Raw genomic sequence first — 19352 nt, 5'->3', positions numbered from 1 at the left:
GACGCTTGGGTTATTCACTCACTTGGACGTCTTTATTTCAAGAAGAAAAACACATAGTGCTGCAAGCACTGTGACGCCAAGAAGGGCCGTGGTGTCACGGTTGTATTCTTTCGAAGCGAGGTCGTGCAGCGCAAGGGGGTCAAATCCACTTGCAAGCCTATAAAATAATCGTACACCACACACACGTAGCTAGCAAACAAGTAAATGAGGCAACACAAGGTAAAATCCGAAGGTAATTTTGTTGATATAATATTGATTACACGGAGTAACGCGTTACAAAAGCAAGAGATGCATTACAAAGCAATAGATGATCCTATGACACGCGGGACTTCCACGAAGCTGGGCTTCAAGGACTTCAACAACGTGGGTGTAGGCCGGGGATTGGGATAGCACTGACACCCTTCCTACAAAGTATATGCTAAGTCTTTCCCAGGTTTCCAGAAGGAAACATCAAAAGTAGAGGCCGGTCATACTCCCTTATTACGAAAATGCCACTAAGCTAACAAGTATGCCCTACCACGGGGCTGACATGTACCCTAAGCTAACAGATATGCCCTGGTATGAGGGCTGACATGACTTCATAACGAGCCTTACATGATATTACGTAGGTGCTCCCGGGTAGCTCCGGTGCGAGTATACACCTAACTCTAGGTGACGAAAGTTATGGCCGTCACACATGGGCAATTGACCCAAAACCAATCATCTTCAAGTCCAAAGTTTACCGTTAACTATAATTTGCCCCCTGGCAGAAAATCCTGGCTCCGCCCCTGGTTGCAAGACCAAACAACATTTCATGTAGAGAAAAAAATAAAAAAATAAGTTAAAAATGAATCATTTCACCTTCTCTTTATCATTTTAATTTAGTTCGGGTACATTTTTTTATTATTCTTCTAATTTTAGTGAAATAAATTTATCAATCGGGTAACCATAAGATACCCGTCGCCCATCCGGAACTTGAGTGAGACGCGATCCTTATCAGGTATTTAAGATAACGAAAAATGATCAGGTTCATAATGGTAGATCAAAAATGGACTAAACATTTCAAGCACATTGGGTAATCAGGTAATTGGGTACCCATTGACACATCACATTCCTATTGTTCCGCCTGTACTATTCGTCCACATGCACTAAAGGACAACCCAAAGTAACAAAAATACCCGCATTGAGATGTTTTTCAATACAAGTAGATAGGGATAGAGCCAGGATTTTCTTGTAGTGGGGGTAAACTATGGTTAGTTGTATAGTGATGATGAATGATTTTAGGGAAAAATTAAGAGGTTTTTAGTTAAAAATTGAAAAAAATGATATTCAGATAATTTCCAATAAATATTTGAGAAGTCCCAATCAAAACAAAATGTCATCAACAAACATTTGAAGGGGTGAGGGAGTGAGGACAAATGGGACATGAAATTAGTTGAAAATATAGGGGTGTTTCAAAGTTTGTGAGGGCAAAAATTAGAGGGAGGTGAGGGTGTGGGGGAAAATGGGGACAAATGGAGCATGTAATTAGTTGAAAATATAAAGGTGTCTCAAACTTCTGTGGAGGCAAAAATTGGAGGGAGGTGAGGGTGTGGGGGCAAATGGGGAGAGAGGTGAGGGAGTGGGGACAAATGGGGCAAATGGGGACAAATGGAGCATGTAATTAGTTGAAAATATAAGGGTGTCTCAAACTTCTGTGGAGGCAAAAATTGGAAGGAGGTGAGGGTGTGGGGGCAAATGGGGAGAGAGATGAAGGAGTGGGGACAAATGGGGTATGTAATTAGTTGAAAATATAGGGGTGTCTCAAAGTTTTGTGGGGGCAATTGCCCTCACCAGCTCCTTACTAGCTCCGCCCCTGCATGTGGATCAATAGAAATGTGGGGTTCTTAAAAAAGGGCACTGTATACACCTCTACATTTTTATTGGTCCACATGTATTAAAAATTCCACTTAATCCTAATAACCAATTAGAGTGGACTTCCTTCTAAGTATTTTGGTAATTGGGCTGTAAATTTGATTTAGTTTTGATTGTTGGTGAATTTCTTACTTCTCCTAGCAATGAAAACGTGGGCGTCTACCTACATGGATCCATGTCTTGAAAATAGGCCTAATCTAAAGCCTAGTAGTATACAATTCAGATTTTTCCATCAGCCGGACCATTATTTCTACCCCAGAAGTCACAGCCAACACTTCTATACGGTCCCAAACCGTTGGATTTTTCTCGAGGTCTTTTATAGCGATTCCGAAGAAGAATTTAACGGTGTCAACCTAATTGAAACGTGCGTCCTCCCAACAAGTCAACTTTTACCTAAATACCTAAAAAGGAGAGAAAAAGAAGCCTCCTTTAAATCGGACATTATTTTAGCATTTTTAATGAGTTACATTTAAACTACTCTCATAATTGGGATTCTCATATCTTCTCAAACAGATGACATACCACTTGACATTGGTTTTCTATAAGAGGCTCAAAAGAAAAAGAATTTAAATGTCCTTTTTCTCAATCTATTATCAAAACCCTTGATTTTTTATGAAATGTTACTAGAATTTGCCCATACAGCTGACATAAACATTTTTTGTAGGACTAAGGAGGTGGAAGGGGAAAGATAATTTACAAAAGGAAAATGTTAAACTGATTACATTCAACATTGAGCTGATGTGGCAATGGGTAGAGAACCTTAATTTTTTTTTACCTTGTATCTCTAGAAAAAAAAATTACATATAAATCTTTGGCCATTGCCACATAAGCACAACGTTGAACGCAATGTCAAATGAAGTTAGCTTAGAATATCTATATATAAAATTGAATAGGTATTATTGGATAAGAGGAATGACAGTATACAAAATGGATAGGGATACTCTGGAAATGGAGAGTAGATAAAATGTAAGGGTAAATTACAATTTGACCCCTTATAATTTGGTATAATTTCATTTTGACTTCTTAATATTTTGATAATTACACTTACATCCTTAATAATATTCTAAGGGGTTTACTTACCCCCCTTTCCATTTAATTTCTGCCAACCTAACAGTTAAATTCGTTTTGTAAAGATCATTTTATCCTTTTAAAATTTTTGTTCTTTTTTATAAATAAAAATATGCTTGTGAAAAAATGGGTTCAATGAATGCTTACTTGGGGGCATTTTGATTATTATTAAAAAAATTTAATTAAAATAATAGAAAATAATAGGGTAAAATAACAAAATAAAATTTTCGATTTTACTCTATCAGTGGAAAGGGAGGAAAGCACAATTATCATAACATTAGGGGTTAAAAATGAAATTATGCCAAACTACAGTGAGTCAAAGTGTTATTTACCTAAAATATAATAAAGTTAAAAGCTGTCATCCACATATATTATGATATTAAATCTCAACTACTATTTACGAAGAGATAAAGGAAGGGGGGCAATTTCATGTTTTGTTATATATTATTTTAAATGATTTATTATTTATTATTTTTAGGCTTGTGATAAAAATGTCATGTTTGATTTTTTTGATAAATATAATATATTTATATTCTTATATTATATATTTTTGAATAATGCAAAAGTAACATTAAAATATACATCGTGGGGGACAAAAATGTCTGTGACGATGTACATTTCAATGTTACTCCAACACGACTCTACATTTTTATTTCATTCATTAGAGGTGATTCCTGGGTCATGGATTTGACTCAAATGAATTGACATTCAAACCAACAGATATTTAAAATTATCATTATAGTAATAAAGATATAGTCATGACTCTTGACTTGTGCTTGCTTGGGGCTGCTGTGTTATTCTAACGTGATCCTTGACGACCAGGTAGATGTGCCGTCGACATTATTTCTAATCTCAGGTACATTACAAATAACCTGTACTGGTTATTTCTTACAAGCTTTTATAGGAAATGAAAATCAAAAGAAAGATGGTCAAACCATTAATAACACAAACTTCTCTATAAATACCTCCGAAGATTTATCTAATGAGAATCAAAAGGAAATTGGATTGCCTTTTATGTTAAGAAAAGGATTCAAAGATGAAGGGTTTTCTGATGCTAGCTCTAGTGTTTCTGATGTTGGATGTAATCTTTACATCCATGGCTTTAGCAAAGATCCATCATCATGATTTTGTTGTAAGTAATATATGTATATATTTATCATCCATGGCTTTAGTGAAGATCCATTATCATATTTATCTTAAAAAAATATATGTTATATTATTTTTTGTTTAACACAAAAAAAAAAGTAAGTTTTATATTTTAATTATACAAGGATATTTAAGTAAGTATATATGTTTATCATCCATGGCTTTAGTGAAGATCCATTATCATATTTATCTTTAAAAAATATATGTTATATTATTTTTTGTTTAACACAAAAAAAAAGTAAGTTTTATATTTTAATTATACAAGGATATTTAAGTAAGTATATATATTTATCATCCATGGCTTTAGTGAAGATCCATTATCATATTTATCTTTAAAAAATATATGTTATATTATTTTTTGTTTAACACAAAAAAAAAGTAAGTTTTATATTTTAATTATACAATGATATTTAAGTAAGTAAGTATATATATATATATATATATATATATATATATATATATAATATATATATATAAATCATTAGAGCAAATATATGAGATAATCCTTTAATTTTAAACTAGAAGGTATCATGTGCAAACCATGTACGAAGGGGTAAGTCTAACTTTTTAAAGAACTAGGGGGAGATATTTAACTGTTCAAAATTTACATAGGAATAAGTCAAAAAACGTAATAGCGTTTGAATGCAAAACTATTATACATTGGCATTTTGTTCTCTACTAGAAGGTGGCATGCGCAGTACAAACACACATGTATCAAAAAGACTTATCATTAATTAATTTAAAATATTAATTTAAATATTTTTTAAAATATTATTATATAGTAGAAAGAAATTTTTTATAATTTTGAAAATAAACCAACGTGATTCTAAGTTGTGGAGTATAATTTTCTTGATTTTTAACTAAAATGATTCTAATTTTATCAATTTAAATATATAATTATATATGTACATATGCACATATGTTAGTGTGTGTAGAAAGAAATTTTTTATAGTAGAAAGAAATTTTTTATAATTTTGAAAACAAACCAACGTGATTCTAAGTTGTGGAGTATAATTTTCTTGATTTTTAACTAAAATGATTCTAATTTTATCAATTTAAATATATAATTATATATGTATATATGCACATATGTTAGTGTGTGTATATATATATATATATTGTTTTTTTTTTTTTTTTTGGATGATTATATAATTCATGTTTATATTTTTTTCATAAACAGGTGACAGAAACTCCATATAATAGGCTATGTAGTACCAAGAACATATTGGCAATAAATGGGAAATTTCCGGGGCCCACCATATATGCTAATAAAGGAGATACAGTGATCATCAACGTTTACAACAAAGGAAATCTTAACGTCACTCTTCATTGGTATCACTCGCCCTCTCTTCGTTTCTCCTATTTTTTCTTTTCATTAACCGTATCGGTATTGGACCGACCAAGCCCTGATCCCATCCAATAATATGTTAAAAAAATATAAATGAACTAATATTATATAGAGTCGTGCTGGAGTAACCTTAAACTTGACATCGATTAAGACATTGGGCGCACAGAACTATAGATGCTTCTCACTCGTATCTAGATGAAAAACATCTATAGTTGTAGATACATCCACGTTAGCAATGTTTGAAACGATGTCAATTTCAATGTTACTTCAGCATTTTTCTATTATATATATCGTGCATACATTTTTGTTAAGAGTCATCATAAATGCACGTGGTTTTAATACACGGCTGATGTGACAAGGGTAAATCATAAATCTTTTTCATTGGGATACACAAGAAAAAGATGTGCGGTTCTGTACCCTTGTCATGTCAGCCGCATATCAAAACTGTATGCATTTATGATTATTCTTTTGTTAAATCTAATTTGATCGGATCCTACAACTATCAGATCAAATTCCTATTAAAAGTGGCCTCCACATCGATCCAATCCAAGCACATCCATAGAAAGTTCAAGCAAACATATTAGATAGTCCTAATAGTTATTTTTCTCTATCCAACACAATGTGAAAAAAGTACATATTCGACTTATCAAGGAGTCAAATTTGTTATTGTCAAATCTTTTTTTTTTTCGACTGACCAAAACTGTTAAATTAATGGAGAAGCCATCAAATCTTGGGAACATAAAAAATTTCAACTGCCTTGAACTGTCGAAATTCGATTTCTAAACTTTATGGGTTTTGGCTTGTTGAATTTTTCAATTTTCATGTAAAGCAATATGTCCCTCTAAGCATAAATTTCTCTTAGTATTTCATTAAAAAAATGAAAAATTAACAATATTGTGAATAAACACATTTTTCAGATATTTCAAGTACAGAAAATTACTTAAAACGCCTCGACGAAGGGATTTCTTTCTAAATAATCCCTAAGTTTCAAGTAATATCTTAATAGTAAATTTAATAATAAAAAATTATTTCTTAATATTTCATTATTGTCGAGCTCACCACTTTATATGGTCTAATTCAACATTTTTATTTTCGAACTCACCAGTTTTTATTGTTGAACTCGACAATAATTAAACATGACTTAAAAGCGTTAGTTCATCAATAATGATATTCGAACTCAAAATATTAATATTATTAAACTCGATGATTTTTGTTATATTATTGACGAACTTGACGCTTTTACTTAGTCATATTTAAATACTCTTGAGTTCGATAATATTTTTATAAAAAATCGTCGAACTCAACAATAAAAATGTTAAACTAGACAATAAAAAGTGATAAACTCAATACTAAGTGACGAGTTTGATAATACAAATATGGAATTAAACGATAGAATTGGTGAACTTGATATTGTAAATGTGATCCAATTTTTTATTTTTTTTACTTTGATATTGGGTAAATCTCTTTGAAATATTCAAAATGCATAAATAATAGTTGCAAAATAGACACTCAAATCAAAAGTTACAATGTAATCATCAAAATTTCCGAATTTCAATTTTGTTTTCATTTTTATTTTATTTATAAATTATCAAAATAAATTTTTTTTTAAAATGTAAATGTTCAAAATTATGAGTATATAATTCTCCATTTGTCATTCAGCATAAAAAAATCGTCATTGAAAAACATAAATATGTGAAGAGGATGAGAAAAATGATAGTTTTGTAACTCAAAACCATTATAACGAAAGATGAGGTTCACTAGGTTAGGGACTAATAAGAAATAATATTTTTAACTAAATAGACTATTAAGATACTTTCAAAAAATTAAGGACTATTAAGAAAGGATTCTCTGTCAAGTCCTTTTAAGTAACTCTTAGGAATCAGTAACCACATTAAAATTGTTTGTATGAATTTTTTTAACGATACTTTAAAGACAAACTAATTACAAATCTCATTGACGAATGAAAATTTCATCTCATAGGTCTACACACTAAAAATCAGTTTGATTGGTTATGTCTACTCGTTATTAGAAGATAAATATTCATTGATGAACCCCAAGGGTGGGTGAGATGGTCAAGATCATGCATCAAGAACTAGAAGTCTTGAGTTCGAATGTGTCCCACCTTAAAAGTCATCCTTAGGGATTTATCCTAAAAATTACTTGATTAGTGCGTGAGAAGGGGATTGCACATGTCCCAAGCATTAGTTTGGTACTTTTAAGTCCAAATACCTATGTTCCCCCCTCTCTCTCTCACCAAAAATATATATATATTTCATGGATTAATGAAACAACATTTCTCCGGATATCAAATCTTTTGATTTAGACATGCTAAGTGACACAATTTAAGTAGTCCCCCTGCATATAAGAGTCAAGAACTAACATTGTTCTTTTTATCTTTTGTAGGCATGGAGTAAAACAACCAAGGAATCCTTGGTCCGATGGTCCTAATTATATCACACAGTGCCCAATACAACCTGGAAGGAATTTTCGCTACACCATGATTTTATCGAACGAAGAAGGGACGCTGTGGTGGCATGCGCACAGTGATTGGACTCGAGCAACAGTACATGGAGCTATTGTTGTTTATCCCAAGCCCGGGTCCACTTATCCCTTCCCCAAGCCTTACAAAGAAGTCCCAATCATACTAGGTAAAAAAACAATAACCTTTGATCCAATGGCTAAGGTTGAGTAATCATCCAATCAGATTGATCAACGGCTCAGATTTGTAACTGTGTGTGGGGTCATATATGTTTTGGTTTAATGTAGGTTCATGGTGGAAGAGGGACGTGATGGAGGTATTAGATGAAGCTATAGAAACTGGTGGAGAACCGGAGGCCTCAGATGCTCACACTATAAACGGTCAACCAGGCGATCTATACCCTTGCTCCAAACGAGGTACATATACTTTTGCTGTTGCAGTACGACCGTGTAAATATTCTTTCATTCCATGGAGTGACTAGGGCTGTCAATGGATCTCATCCGGATTGGATCATCGTTGATTTGGTACCAATCCGCTAAGGACTAGATAGGACCAGAATCGATCTGATAAAATTGGGATCAGACTCTTATTGGATAGGTCGGCTCTCAATATTAAGATCCAAACCAAATCCAATAACATTCGGATTAGGATTAGGTTCCGATCAGGATTGGATCAAACACAATTTGATATAATAAAAAAATCTAAATAAACTTCATATATGTAAACAAAATAAACTATGTACTTCCTCATATTTTATTGGATTGGATCCTTAGTCGTAATCCAAATCCTCGATTCAGACTTCAAGTGATCGGATCGGAAGGAATTAGATATCGAGTCTGATCCGATTTGTTCTGATCCATTGGCATCCCTAGGAGCAGGGGAGTAGATCCTTTGTAGTCCGATTTTTTTGTAGCTCTTTGTAGTTAATATCTACGGTTGAAGTTGTGCGACATCATCAAGAAGGTAGCATACACTTGTTTAAATTTAGGACTCTAGTGACCGTCTATTTCAACACTAAATCTAAAACACTAAAAAATAATTTTTTTTGTCAAATTTGACCTAAACCATGAGCACAAGAGGATTAAGTTGTTTTTGAGATTTGAATGCTGAAGAAAATAATATTTTGTAGGCGGTGAAGGATAAAAATATTACCATATTTCATGATTAATTGGTAAATCATCGATTAATTCATCAATTTAGTTGGCTAATATTACCCTTATTTGAAGAAGTTTTATGAATTTTGGGAAATTTTTGTGACTATGCCTAGGATTGACATTGCAGAAGGACTCGTTGCACTTCACACAATAACACTGACTCTTAAGCATGTTTGATGCAGGAACATTTCGAATGTTTGTGGAGCAAAACAAAACCTATCTCCTTCGCTTGGTAAATGCAGGAATCAACAATGAACTCTTCTTCTCAATAGCTCAACATCAACTTACTATAGTTGGAAGAGATGGGTCTTACTTAAAACCATTTAAAACCAGCTACATCATGATAACTCCAGGTCAAACCATGGACATCCTCTTAACTACTAATCAACCTCTTAATCAATATTACATGGCAGCTGGACCTTATTCCAGTGGTGTTAATGTCGGTTTCGATAACACTACTACGACTGCCACCCTACACTACATTGGCAACTACACCCCTCCATCATCACCACCCCTCCCTGCCCTCCCTTGCTACAATGACACACAAGCCGCAACCAACTTCACGATTCACCTCAAGAGCTTAGTGAGTAACAACCATCCAATTAACGTTCCATTAAAGATGGTTACACAAATGTTTATTACGATCTCCGTTAACACATTGCCTTGCCCTAATAATTCATGTCAAGCACCCAATGGAACACGATTTTCGGCTAGCTTGAACAACATGAGTTTTGTGGACCCATCGATCGATGTATTGAAAGCTTACTACAACATGATTAATGGAGTTTATACAAGTAATTTCCCTAAGAAGCCGCCTTCCAATTTTAATTTTACAGCCAATAATTTTCCTTCGAACCTCTTTACGCCAACGGTTGGTACTAGGGTGATGGTTTTGGACTATAATTCTACTGTGGAGATTGTTTTTCAAGGAACAAACTTGCTTGCTGGGGAGAATCATCCAATTCATCTACATGGGTATAGTTTTTATGTGGTTGGATTTGGTTTTGGGAATTTCGATAAAGAGAAGGACCCGTTAACCTATAATTTGGTCGATCCACCTAAAGTAAATACGGTCGGGGTCCCTAAAAATGGATGGGCGACCATCAGATTCCGAGCAGACAACCCTGGTGAGTTTATTATATTTATTATTGCAAACCAACTTATAGATCATAAATTGTGTATTATTTTAGAAAGACATTTCTAAGATATGATGGAAAGACATTCCTTGGGATTCTAAAAAACGAATCCTTGGGAAATGTGTACTAATCCTTGGGTTGGTATAGTTTTGTAAATTTAGGAAAAATAATTCAAATGAAATTAAAAAATTACCATACATTAAATTATGAAAATACCACAAACATACTTATATTATAAGTTGATAATACATGGACATTTTAGTTTTAATTTTCTGAAGAAATGTGTATGAAATATTAATAATTATTTTTTGCATGATTTTCTCAGGGGTGTGGTTGATGCACTGTCATTTGGATCGTCACCTTACTTGGGGTATGGATACTGTGTTCATAGTTAAGAATGGCAATACCTCAGAAGCTCAAATATTAAAGCCACCTCCGGATATGCCTCCATGTTGAGGGTTGTCATCGTTAACTCTCAATGCAGACATTAGTGGAGCTATAGCTCATATTGGGTGCAAAACATTCTTTGATTTAGGATATCATTTCAATTATTGAGACATCAGAAAATAAATTATGATTGTTTTAAGATATAATTTGATGTTAATAAATGTTAAGAGGTATGATTTATTAAATAATGAAATTTGTATAACAATGGTTTGTTTTTTTTTTTTTACTTCCATGGAAATGTCATTCGCAAGTGTATGATTGAGGATTCTTAATGGAAAATCATTTTCTCTAAAGAAATTATTTTTCTTGTCATTGTGGAAAAGTATTATTCAAATGTAAGGGTGTTTATTGAGATTAAGTCACCTAAGATTTAGAAAGTAAACCTAGAATCTAATTAACCTAAATGGCTAAATCACTAAAACAGTTTAAATAAATAACTTAATCATCAATACATCCTAATGTAAAAAATAAGAATTGATATATACTAAATACATGTCATCTCTAACCTATCATTTATGATAAAGAGTCCAGTTCCAATACACTTAGGGTTGAGGATTGAAACTCTCCTATACTTCAAAACATGCCTAGACAATTAATATCATAAAAGGTCTCTTATTATTATTATTATTATTTATTTTTTTTCAAATTTTCTATTATTACATGATGTATTTTGAGGTGTGCGAGGAAGGTTTCAATCCTCCATCTCGAATGTATCAGGACTCTAAGATAAAATATATTGGCAAAGTTCAATGCATCCCCGACATCTCTATATGATGCATGAGATACATTGTATCATTTTCAATGTACTTCATCACAAATGGTCGTCGTGATGAAAAGTGGTATATTTGATATATGAATTAGGATTATCCACATATGGAAGTATTGATAATTAAGATATTTAAATTTAAATATTATGAATGATTTAAGTTAAATAGGATCCTTGTACTAACCTGTCTTTTATATTTTGGTTGATATAATTTACAAACACCCTATTAAATTCACGTAATAACCATAAATCTATTTCATTGTTCTACGATCTCATCATGGAGGGAAAATCTTAATTATTATTTTCTCATGATTACTCCCAATCCCTCAAAACTAAAAAGTAAAGCTCCTTTGGACGTAGCTAGGTGCAATCAAACATTGTCTTGAGTATTTTTTTTCCCCAAAAATCTTCTTAATTTCTTATAGTAAATTTTTTCTAGAAACTGATGTTTTTGAGAAAATATTTTCTTAATAACGTATCTAGCAGCATCTAATTATCTATATCCTTGGCTCAAAGTGGATTCCCTTAGGATCATTTTCCCATTTCCATGAAAGCTGATATGTTAGGTTGGACTTTTAATTTCTTTGCCAAGCAAACAAATTGGATTAAATAAATATAACAGTGGAGACAACAGCTATATATGAACATATTCCCTAAGAAAACAATTAGATTAGGACATCCAACACATGAAATAATGTATAAATAAATAATAAAAAAATTCGAAACTAAATTGCTAAAAATACTAAAGAACTAACCTAACACAATATACACATTTAGAGATCATGATCATCTCCTCGATCTAGACTTAGCTACGACCTGACGGCCGAGGTATCACCATGAGTTGTACCATTTTGATTTTCCCTTTTTATACTTTATAATCTTTGTATATCATTTTTATTTAACCCCTCACTTTCTCAGATACAACAAAATAAAAAGAATAAAGAAATTAACTAATATACTGTGTAACAGTAGTCTTTGAAGATAAAACATGCAAAGTGACGAGTGGTACCTCTTTCATGAGGATCTATAAGCCTCGTATTTGGGTCATGGAACGCCCATTCTTTATTCATAATCCGTTAATGGTTGAACCATGGCGTGATCACTTCAAACAATCAAATAACCCCTCTCCATTTGATCCCCCTTATTGGTTAATTTTCTCTTCTCTTATATTATCCACATAAAACTTTGTGAATTTCTACTATTCCCAAGGAAATTGGACACCAAGAGACCGATAGGACGTTTCTTGGGATTCTTAAGAAATATCAAGGAGAGCTGCTATTGGCACTCCAACTTTTACTTATTACACATTTACACCCATATTAAAAAAAGAGTCAGTGGCTGAGAATATAAAGGTTGGAGTGCCAATAGAAACTTTGTGTGTATGTGTGTGTGTGTGTGTGTGTGTGTGTGTTTATTTTTTGTTTGTTAGATTTAGGTTATGTTTGGATTGAGAGACGTGAATAGAAGAAAAACTCATTAAGAGAAGAGAAGAGAAGGGAGGAAAAAAAAAAGAGAAATTCAATTTCTCTTCACCATGTTTGAATTGACAAGAGAGAATTGAAGATAATTTTAAAATTTTAAAATATCTTAAAAGAGATCTAAGGGTATGTAGAGTTGAAATTATAAAATATTTTAAAAGTCTTTCTTTCAATTTTTCTTCTCTTCTCTCCACTTTTGGAGAGAAAGAAAACTCATATATTTTTCTCTCTTCTTCTCTCTCCGCTTAACAATCCAAACAAAAAAAAATGAAGAGAAACTCATTTATTTCCTCTTCTCTCCATTTCTCTCAATCCAAACACAATCTTAAGGATTTTTTATGAGCCTAATCCAAATAGTAAACAACTGTAAAAGTTGTTTGAATGGGTTATGATTCTTTGTAATGTTTTAATATTTAATTAAGGTATGATAAATAATTTAACAAATTGAGAATGTAAAAAGTAAAAGTTGGACTGCCAATAGCAGCTCTCATTTTGAATAACGACAAACGTATAAAAACAAAAGAGCATAATTCCTACAAACAAAATCTAATAAAAATATAGTTTAGTATTGATTACACTAGATATGATGTAGCAAAATGTACCTTATTATGATGCATCCCAATATAGTACTCCAATACCATCAGCATTGGGCTAACCATTCCAATATATATATATATATATAGGTCCCGTTCGGCACCCTAAGTTTTACCACACACTTTAAACAAACGCATTTTGTCTTACATGGGTTAGAAGTTTCGGAATGAGCTGATTTTTGGTGAGGATGATCTCTATGGTGAGGAGATCATCCTCACCAAAAATCAGCTCATTCCAAAACTTCTAACCCCATCAAAATGATTTACAAAAAATGGACGGTCCACGATTTTTCAACGTGTAAACATGGGGCTAAACATTTCGGAATGGGCTGATTTTTGGGGAGGATGATCTTCTAATCATAGAGATCATCCTCACCAAAAATCAGCTCATTCCAAAACTTCTAACCCATGTAGGACAAAAACGTTTGTTAAAGTGTGTGGTAAAACTTAGGGTGCTGAACATTTCCCATATATATATATATATATATATATAAGAAAATTGTTTAATGAACCCTATGAAACACTTAATTATAAAACACTTAAATTATGTATAAATCCTAATTTTTGTAAAACCATGTGCGTTAGCTCATGCCATTGCCACCTAGCAGTAAGTTTAATAAACATGATGAGTGCATTTGATTCGAACGACATCAAAGTTATATAAAGGTTGTATCATGGTGTGACAGCTAACGAAGGTATCATTATTTCCATTATAGTAATAATGATGCTAGTAGATCCCGCCAGAGGTAACGTTAAAAAGATACATTTTTGAAAAAAATATATATTTACAGATTAAAACAATAATAATAAATAATTATTTAAAAATGAAAAAACAAAAAAAAAAGCGTACCTACCACATACATGTTTCACTTTGAACTATATACATCACTTTAATATAAGAATTCTTTCTTTTTTCTAATCGAGAATTTTTATTTTTAATGAGATGATCAGTAACTCAATCATATATTAAGAATAGAATCTAAGTCTATGGTATCATCACTCATGGGTAGGTCTATGCCCCTTATACATATAGGAGAGGATTTATATTGGGTGCATGTGCACCCTCGACAATTTTTGAAGCCTATTAGGATACATGAGTTGTTGCGACAAATAAGAAAATCTGTTACTATTATCCCTACAAAATTTCTTTTGCTCTTGATTGCCCCCACAAGAGCAAAATCCTGGTTGTGCCCTGTATACGTAAATCAAATAGAAACGTGACTAATAATGCATAAGTCAAATTTGGGACTATTCTTAAACCTTGGGTAATCATTGCGTAAATCACGAGGTATAACTATAAATAATATTTACCTTAAGTTATCGGAAAAAATTATAAATATTATTAACCTTGAATCTATTTTTTTAATATCAAAATAGCTAAATAATGTGATTGTCGAAAGCCAGATTTTTAAAAATAACAATCATTATAAATAATAAAACCACACAAACAAGTCACGGCATTATTTATTAAAAAAAAATGGATGTTCATCATTTTACCTATAATACTAGTCAAAATAATTATTTTAAATTATGGTCGACAATTATAAAAGTTGATATATATAGGGGTGTCAATGGATAGCCGAAATCCGAATTCGAATCCGAATTCAAATTCGAAAAATCGGATATTATCCGAAAATTTTGAATATCGGATTCGGATATCATTTTAACATTCGAATGAGTTTCGGATATGAATTCGGATATTGCGATATCCGATTCGATAATATCCGCTCCGATAACAATACATATATCATGTATTTATATTTTACAACAAAACTTTTATATATGTATATATATGTGTTATGTATTCGTTTCATATAACGAAAATTTATTTTTAAAACTTTGTTTTCTCTATCTAACCCACCTTAATGGCTAAAGCCGTAAAAAACCAGATGACACGGCAGGTTTCGATCGAACTTCGACTACTATTTTCTCCGGCCGGCGAGCATCAGGTATGTATTCTCTCTCTCTCTCTCTCCGATCCGATCTGAATCGGTCGGAGTGATTTTTCGGACAAACCTGTGGGTTTCGTCGTTTCAACTATGAGAACTCCAACGAGTATTCCCCGACCGGCGAGCATGCAGGTACATAAACAAATCTGTCGGTTTCGTCGGATTTTTTATCGAATCGGATATTATTGGATATTCGATATATTTTTCAGATTCGAATTCGAATGTTTGTTAGGGATATCGATCGGATTCGAATTCAAATTTGGATAGTATTATTTATTTTCGGATTCGAATTCGGATATAACACTATCCGATCGGATAGTTATCCGTTAACAGCCCTATATATATGGGAAGTGTTTAGAGGCCCTAAAGAAAGTCAAACATTTTTGAAAATAGGGGTTAGATGTTTCAAAATGGGTTGATTTTTTGTGAGATTGATCTCTATGGTTGAAGAATTATAGACCAACTGATTTTTATAAATCACTTTTAATGATGTTAGAAGTTTCAGAATGGGCGGAGATCATCCTCACAAAAAATCAGCTCATTCTAAAATCTCTAACCCATACATTGAAAAGTGTTTGACTATCTTTAGGACCTTAAAACACCACTCCATGTATATAAGAAACTTGTTTAATGGACCCTATAAGAGGGATTTTTTTTTTAAATACCCCAAATTTTTTACGGTAACGTTTTTTATTGGTGAGTTGGTGGATAAGGGACCAACCTGCATTAAAAATCAAAGAAAGGACTCCAAGTGAAGCAACCAATTCTCTAGAAATATAATAAAGGAGAATAAAATTAAGTATTGTTGGGAAGACGCGCTCATTTCTTTCTATCAAACTGCCATGTCATCTTAAATTTTTTTTTTTGAAGTAGCTCAAAATACCTTTTTCTCATCTCTTTTAATGCACTTATATTTTTCAATGGTGAATGTGATCTTATTTCGACAATGAATGTCAAATGGACATACTCATAATTTTAAAAATTTAGTTGTTATGTTTGATCTGAGTGTTCATTTTATCACTATAATGTATACATTTTGGGTATTTAAGAAAGATTTGTTTATTATCGAGTTTTATTTATTATTATTTTTTTAATTTTTTTAAACAAATTGCCAAGATCGAAGTTTGCATTGTTGACCTTGGCAATTTCAATTTTAAAGCTCTATGCTAAAAAGATCCTTTGGAAAATTCCCAAAACCTATAAATTATAATGGCAAAAGAGACACTTGGATCAAAGTAACATTCTAATTAACATTAAAGTTGGATAATCTTATTAAAGCATATGATGCTTGATTCTAGGCATCCATTTCACCATTATAATATGAATCGTGATGATCTGACGTTCGTTTGTTAAGATGCCCCCTTACACCCCACCATCACAGAACCATAGATCATTTGCCTTGCGTTACACATGAGAAAGATGTATGATTTTGTAAATGCTAAGTCAAGGAGCGTATAAGTACATCTGAAAAAAGGAGAGTTTGGTTATCGTTAGTCTTATAATATTTGCATTTTGAAAAAAATCTATCTAACATCAAGCTTGAAAAAGGGAATAGTCAATTTTGATTCTGAGTCAAATCAACTCAACTAAGTTTCAATTTGACTTGATGAATTTAGAGTGCTAACTCATCTGGTTTACTGAGTTGATTTGGTGTATGTGTTCCATTGAGCTTTGGGGTCATATCACCTTGAAATCAAACCATGAGTTGATTGGTCTCAAAAGGGTTGAGTCGACTCAACTGGGCGAGCTATAAAACTAGGTGCACATTGGATTGGGTAAATCCGATAACCGAATCAATCCGAAGCCTTTTGGATTGGATTAGTTCGGATTGAGCATGATTTGGTTTAGATGCGGATTGTAAAAAAAAAAAAAAACTGATTGTTTTGGTTCGGTTTCAAATTAGGGGTATAATAGAAACGAACCAATCTAAGAACTGAACTAATCCGAAGTATCTATATATATATGGGTCAGGATCAAGGGTCATATGAAAAAACATATGTTAAAATAATGTAATATTAATAAAATTTTAAAATATTAGTTAGAAGTTTTGGATTGAGCTGATTTTTTATGAGGATGATCTCTATGATGGGAAGATCATCCGAAAAAAAAAAAATCAGTCCAATCTAAAACTTCTAACCCCATTAAAAGTGATTTAGAATGTGAACCGTCAATTTTTTGTCAATTTTTGTCATTAATTTGTAAATCATTTTTGATGGATTTAGAAATTTCTGATTGAATTGATTTTTTGTGAGGATGATCTTCTCATCATAATGACAATCCTTGCAAAAAATCAGCTCAATCCAAAACCTCTAACCCATATTTTGAAAAACCATTGTTTTTTCATATGTTTTTACATATGACCCTTGAACCGCCCCCTATATATATATATGGGTCCCGTTCAGCACCTTAAGTTTTACCACACACTTAACAAACGTGTTTTGTCTTACATGGGTTAGAAGTTTTGGAATGGACTGATTTTTGGTGAGGATGATCTCTATGGTGAGGAGATCATCCTCACCAAAAATCAGCTCATTCCAAAACTTCTAACCCCATCAAATGGAGATCATCCTCACCAAAAATCAGCTCATTCCAAAACTTCTAACCCCATCAAAAATGATTTACAAAAAATGGACGGTCCACGATTTTTCAACATGTAAACATGGGGCTAAACATTTTGGAATGGGCTGATTTTTGGGGAAGATGATCTTCTAATCATAGAGATCATCCTCACCAAAAATCAGCCCATTCCAAAACTTCTAACCCATGTAAGACAAAAAACGTTTGTTAAAGTGTGTGGTAAAACTTAGGGTGCTGAACATTTCCCTATATATATATATATATAAAGTCTTTTCTTAGTTTTATTATTCTATTCTATATTTATCTCTTCTTCAAGTTTGAAGAAAATCTAATTGTCATTCGTCTTCCTCACCTTGCCACTCACCACCTTGTCACATTGTTGGAAAACGAAGAGGTAACCCATCTCTCTCTCAACTGTGTTAGTATGTTACGAAGATGTAACTCATCAAAGTCTTCGACTTGTCTCCTCTGTCTTTTTTCTAACAAAAACTCATAAAAAAAAATGTACACAAATCTCTCTCTCAACTCTCAAATAAATCTACCCATTTATGGAAAAACATTCTCAAAAAGTTTGATTTCTTATTTTTTTACGAGAACCTTTATACCGTATTTGTTAGATGAAATATATTATACGAACTTAGACTTGGATTTGTTAATCTACCATTTATGGATTAGTTTCATCACTAATTCATCAAAAATACCAATTGTAAAATTGAAATTTTTTTGAGTCTCATTGAGCTTCCTCTAATTTTCAATTTATACAGATTTCAATCAAATTTAATCATAAAATCATTTTCATTTTAAAAATATGGATTATTTATGATATGATCCAAAGGATTCATCTTTTGAAAGAAAAAATACGTGTTTTTCTATTTTGAAAGTATGAGAATCGAGAACTGATCCAAACTAATATGAATCAAGGTTGGTTTGGATTGGTTCGGTTCTATAGCATAATTGGGTTTGTTTGATTTTAAAATTATAGAATCGATAATGTTTAGTTCAATTTCAATTTTGCCAAAATCCAAATCATGTGCACCCCTATATAAAACTATGATGTGACTTGGGGTCTTGTCCCTTTGTTTCCTTCAATCCGCGCATCTTCTTTATGCCAACATGTTAAACAATTCTAGATAGTCAAATTCGAAAATTGCAAACCAAGCACGCGCAATTGGAGAAAAATTTTAAAAAAATTCATATATAGTCAAAATGGAGAGAAATCATTGCTGTAAAGCAACACATGTTAAATTTGTAGAAAATAAGCTAATGAAAAAGAATCGTGCTGGGGTGACACAGGATTTACTGTGATTCTCACAATTCT

The 19352-nt window shown here is 32.2% G+C and overlaps 1 protein-coding gene across 1 annotated transcript; it reads left to right on the top strand.

Moving 5' to 3' along the window:
- Nucleotides 1–3909: 3909 nt before the first annotated feature.
- LOC147404059 (laccase-14-like) lies at nt 3910–10873 on the top strand. The gene is made up of 6 exons (XM_086439893.1): nt 3910–4093; nt 5288–5439; nt 7859–8103; nt 8222–8350; nt 9271–10215; nt 10550–10873. Exons 1-6 carry the CDS (start codon nt 3998–4000, stop codon nt 10678–10680), a joined length of 1698 nt encoding a protein of 565 aa, XP_086296019.1. The 5' UTR covers nt 3910–3997; the 3' UTR covers nt 10681–10873.
- Nucleotides 10874–19352: the final 8479 nt, after the last annotated feature.

The sequence above is a fragment of the Akebia trifoliata genome, chromosome 4 (assembly GCF_017979445.1).
Source record: "Akebia trifoliata isolate Shusen 1 chromosome 4, ASM1797944v1, whole genome shotgun sequence".
Taxonomy (NCBI): Eukaryota; Viridiplantae; Streptophyta; class Magnoliopsida; order Ranunculales; family Lardizabalaceae; genus Akebia; species Akebia trifoliata.
This window is presented reverse-complemented; position numbering and strand designations above follow the sequence as displayed.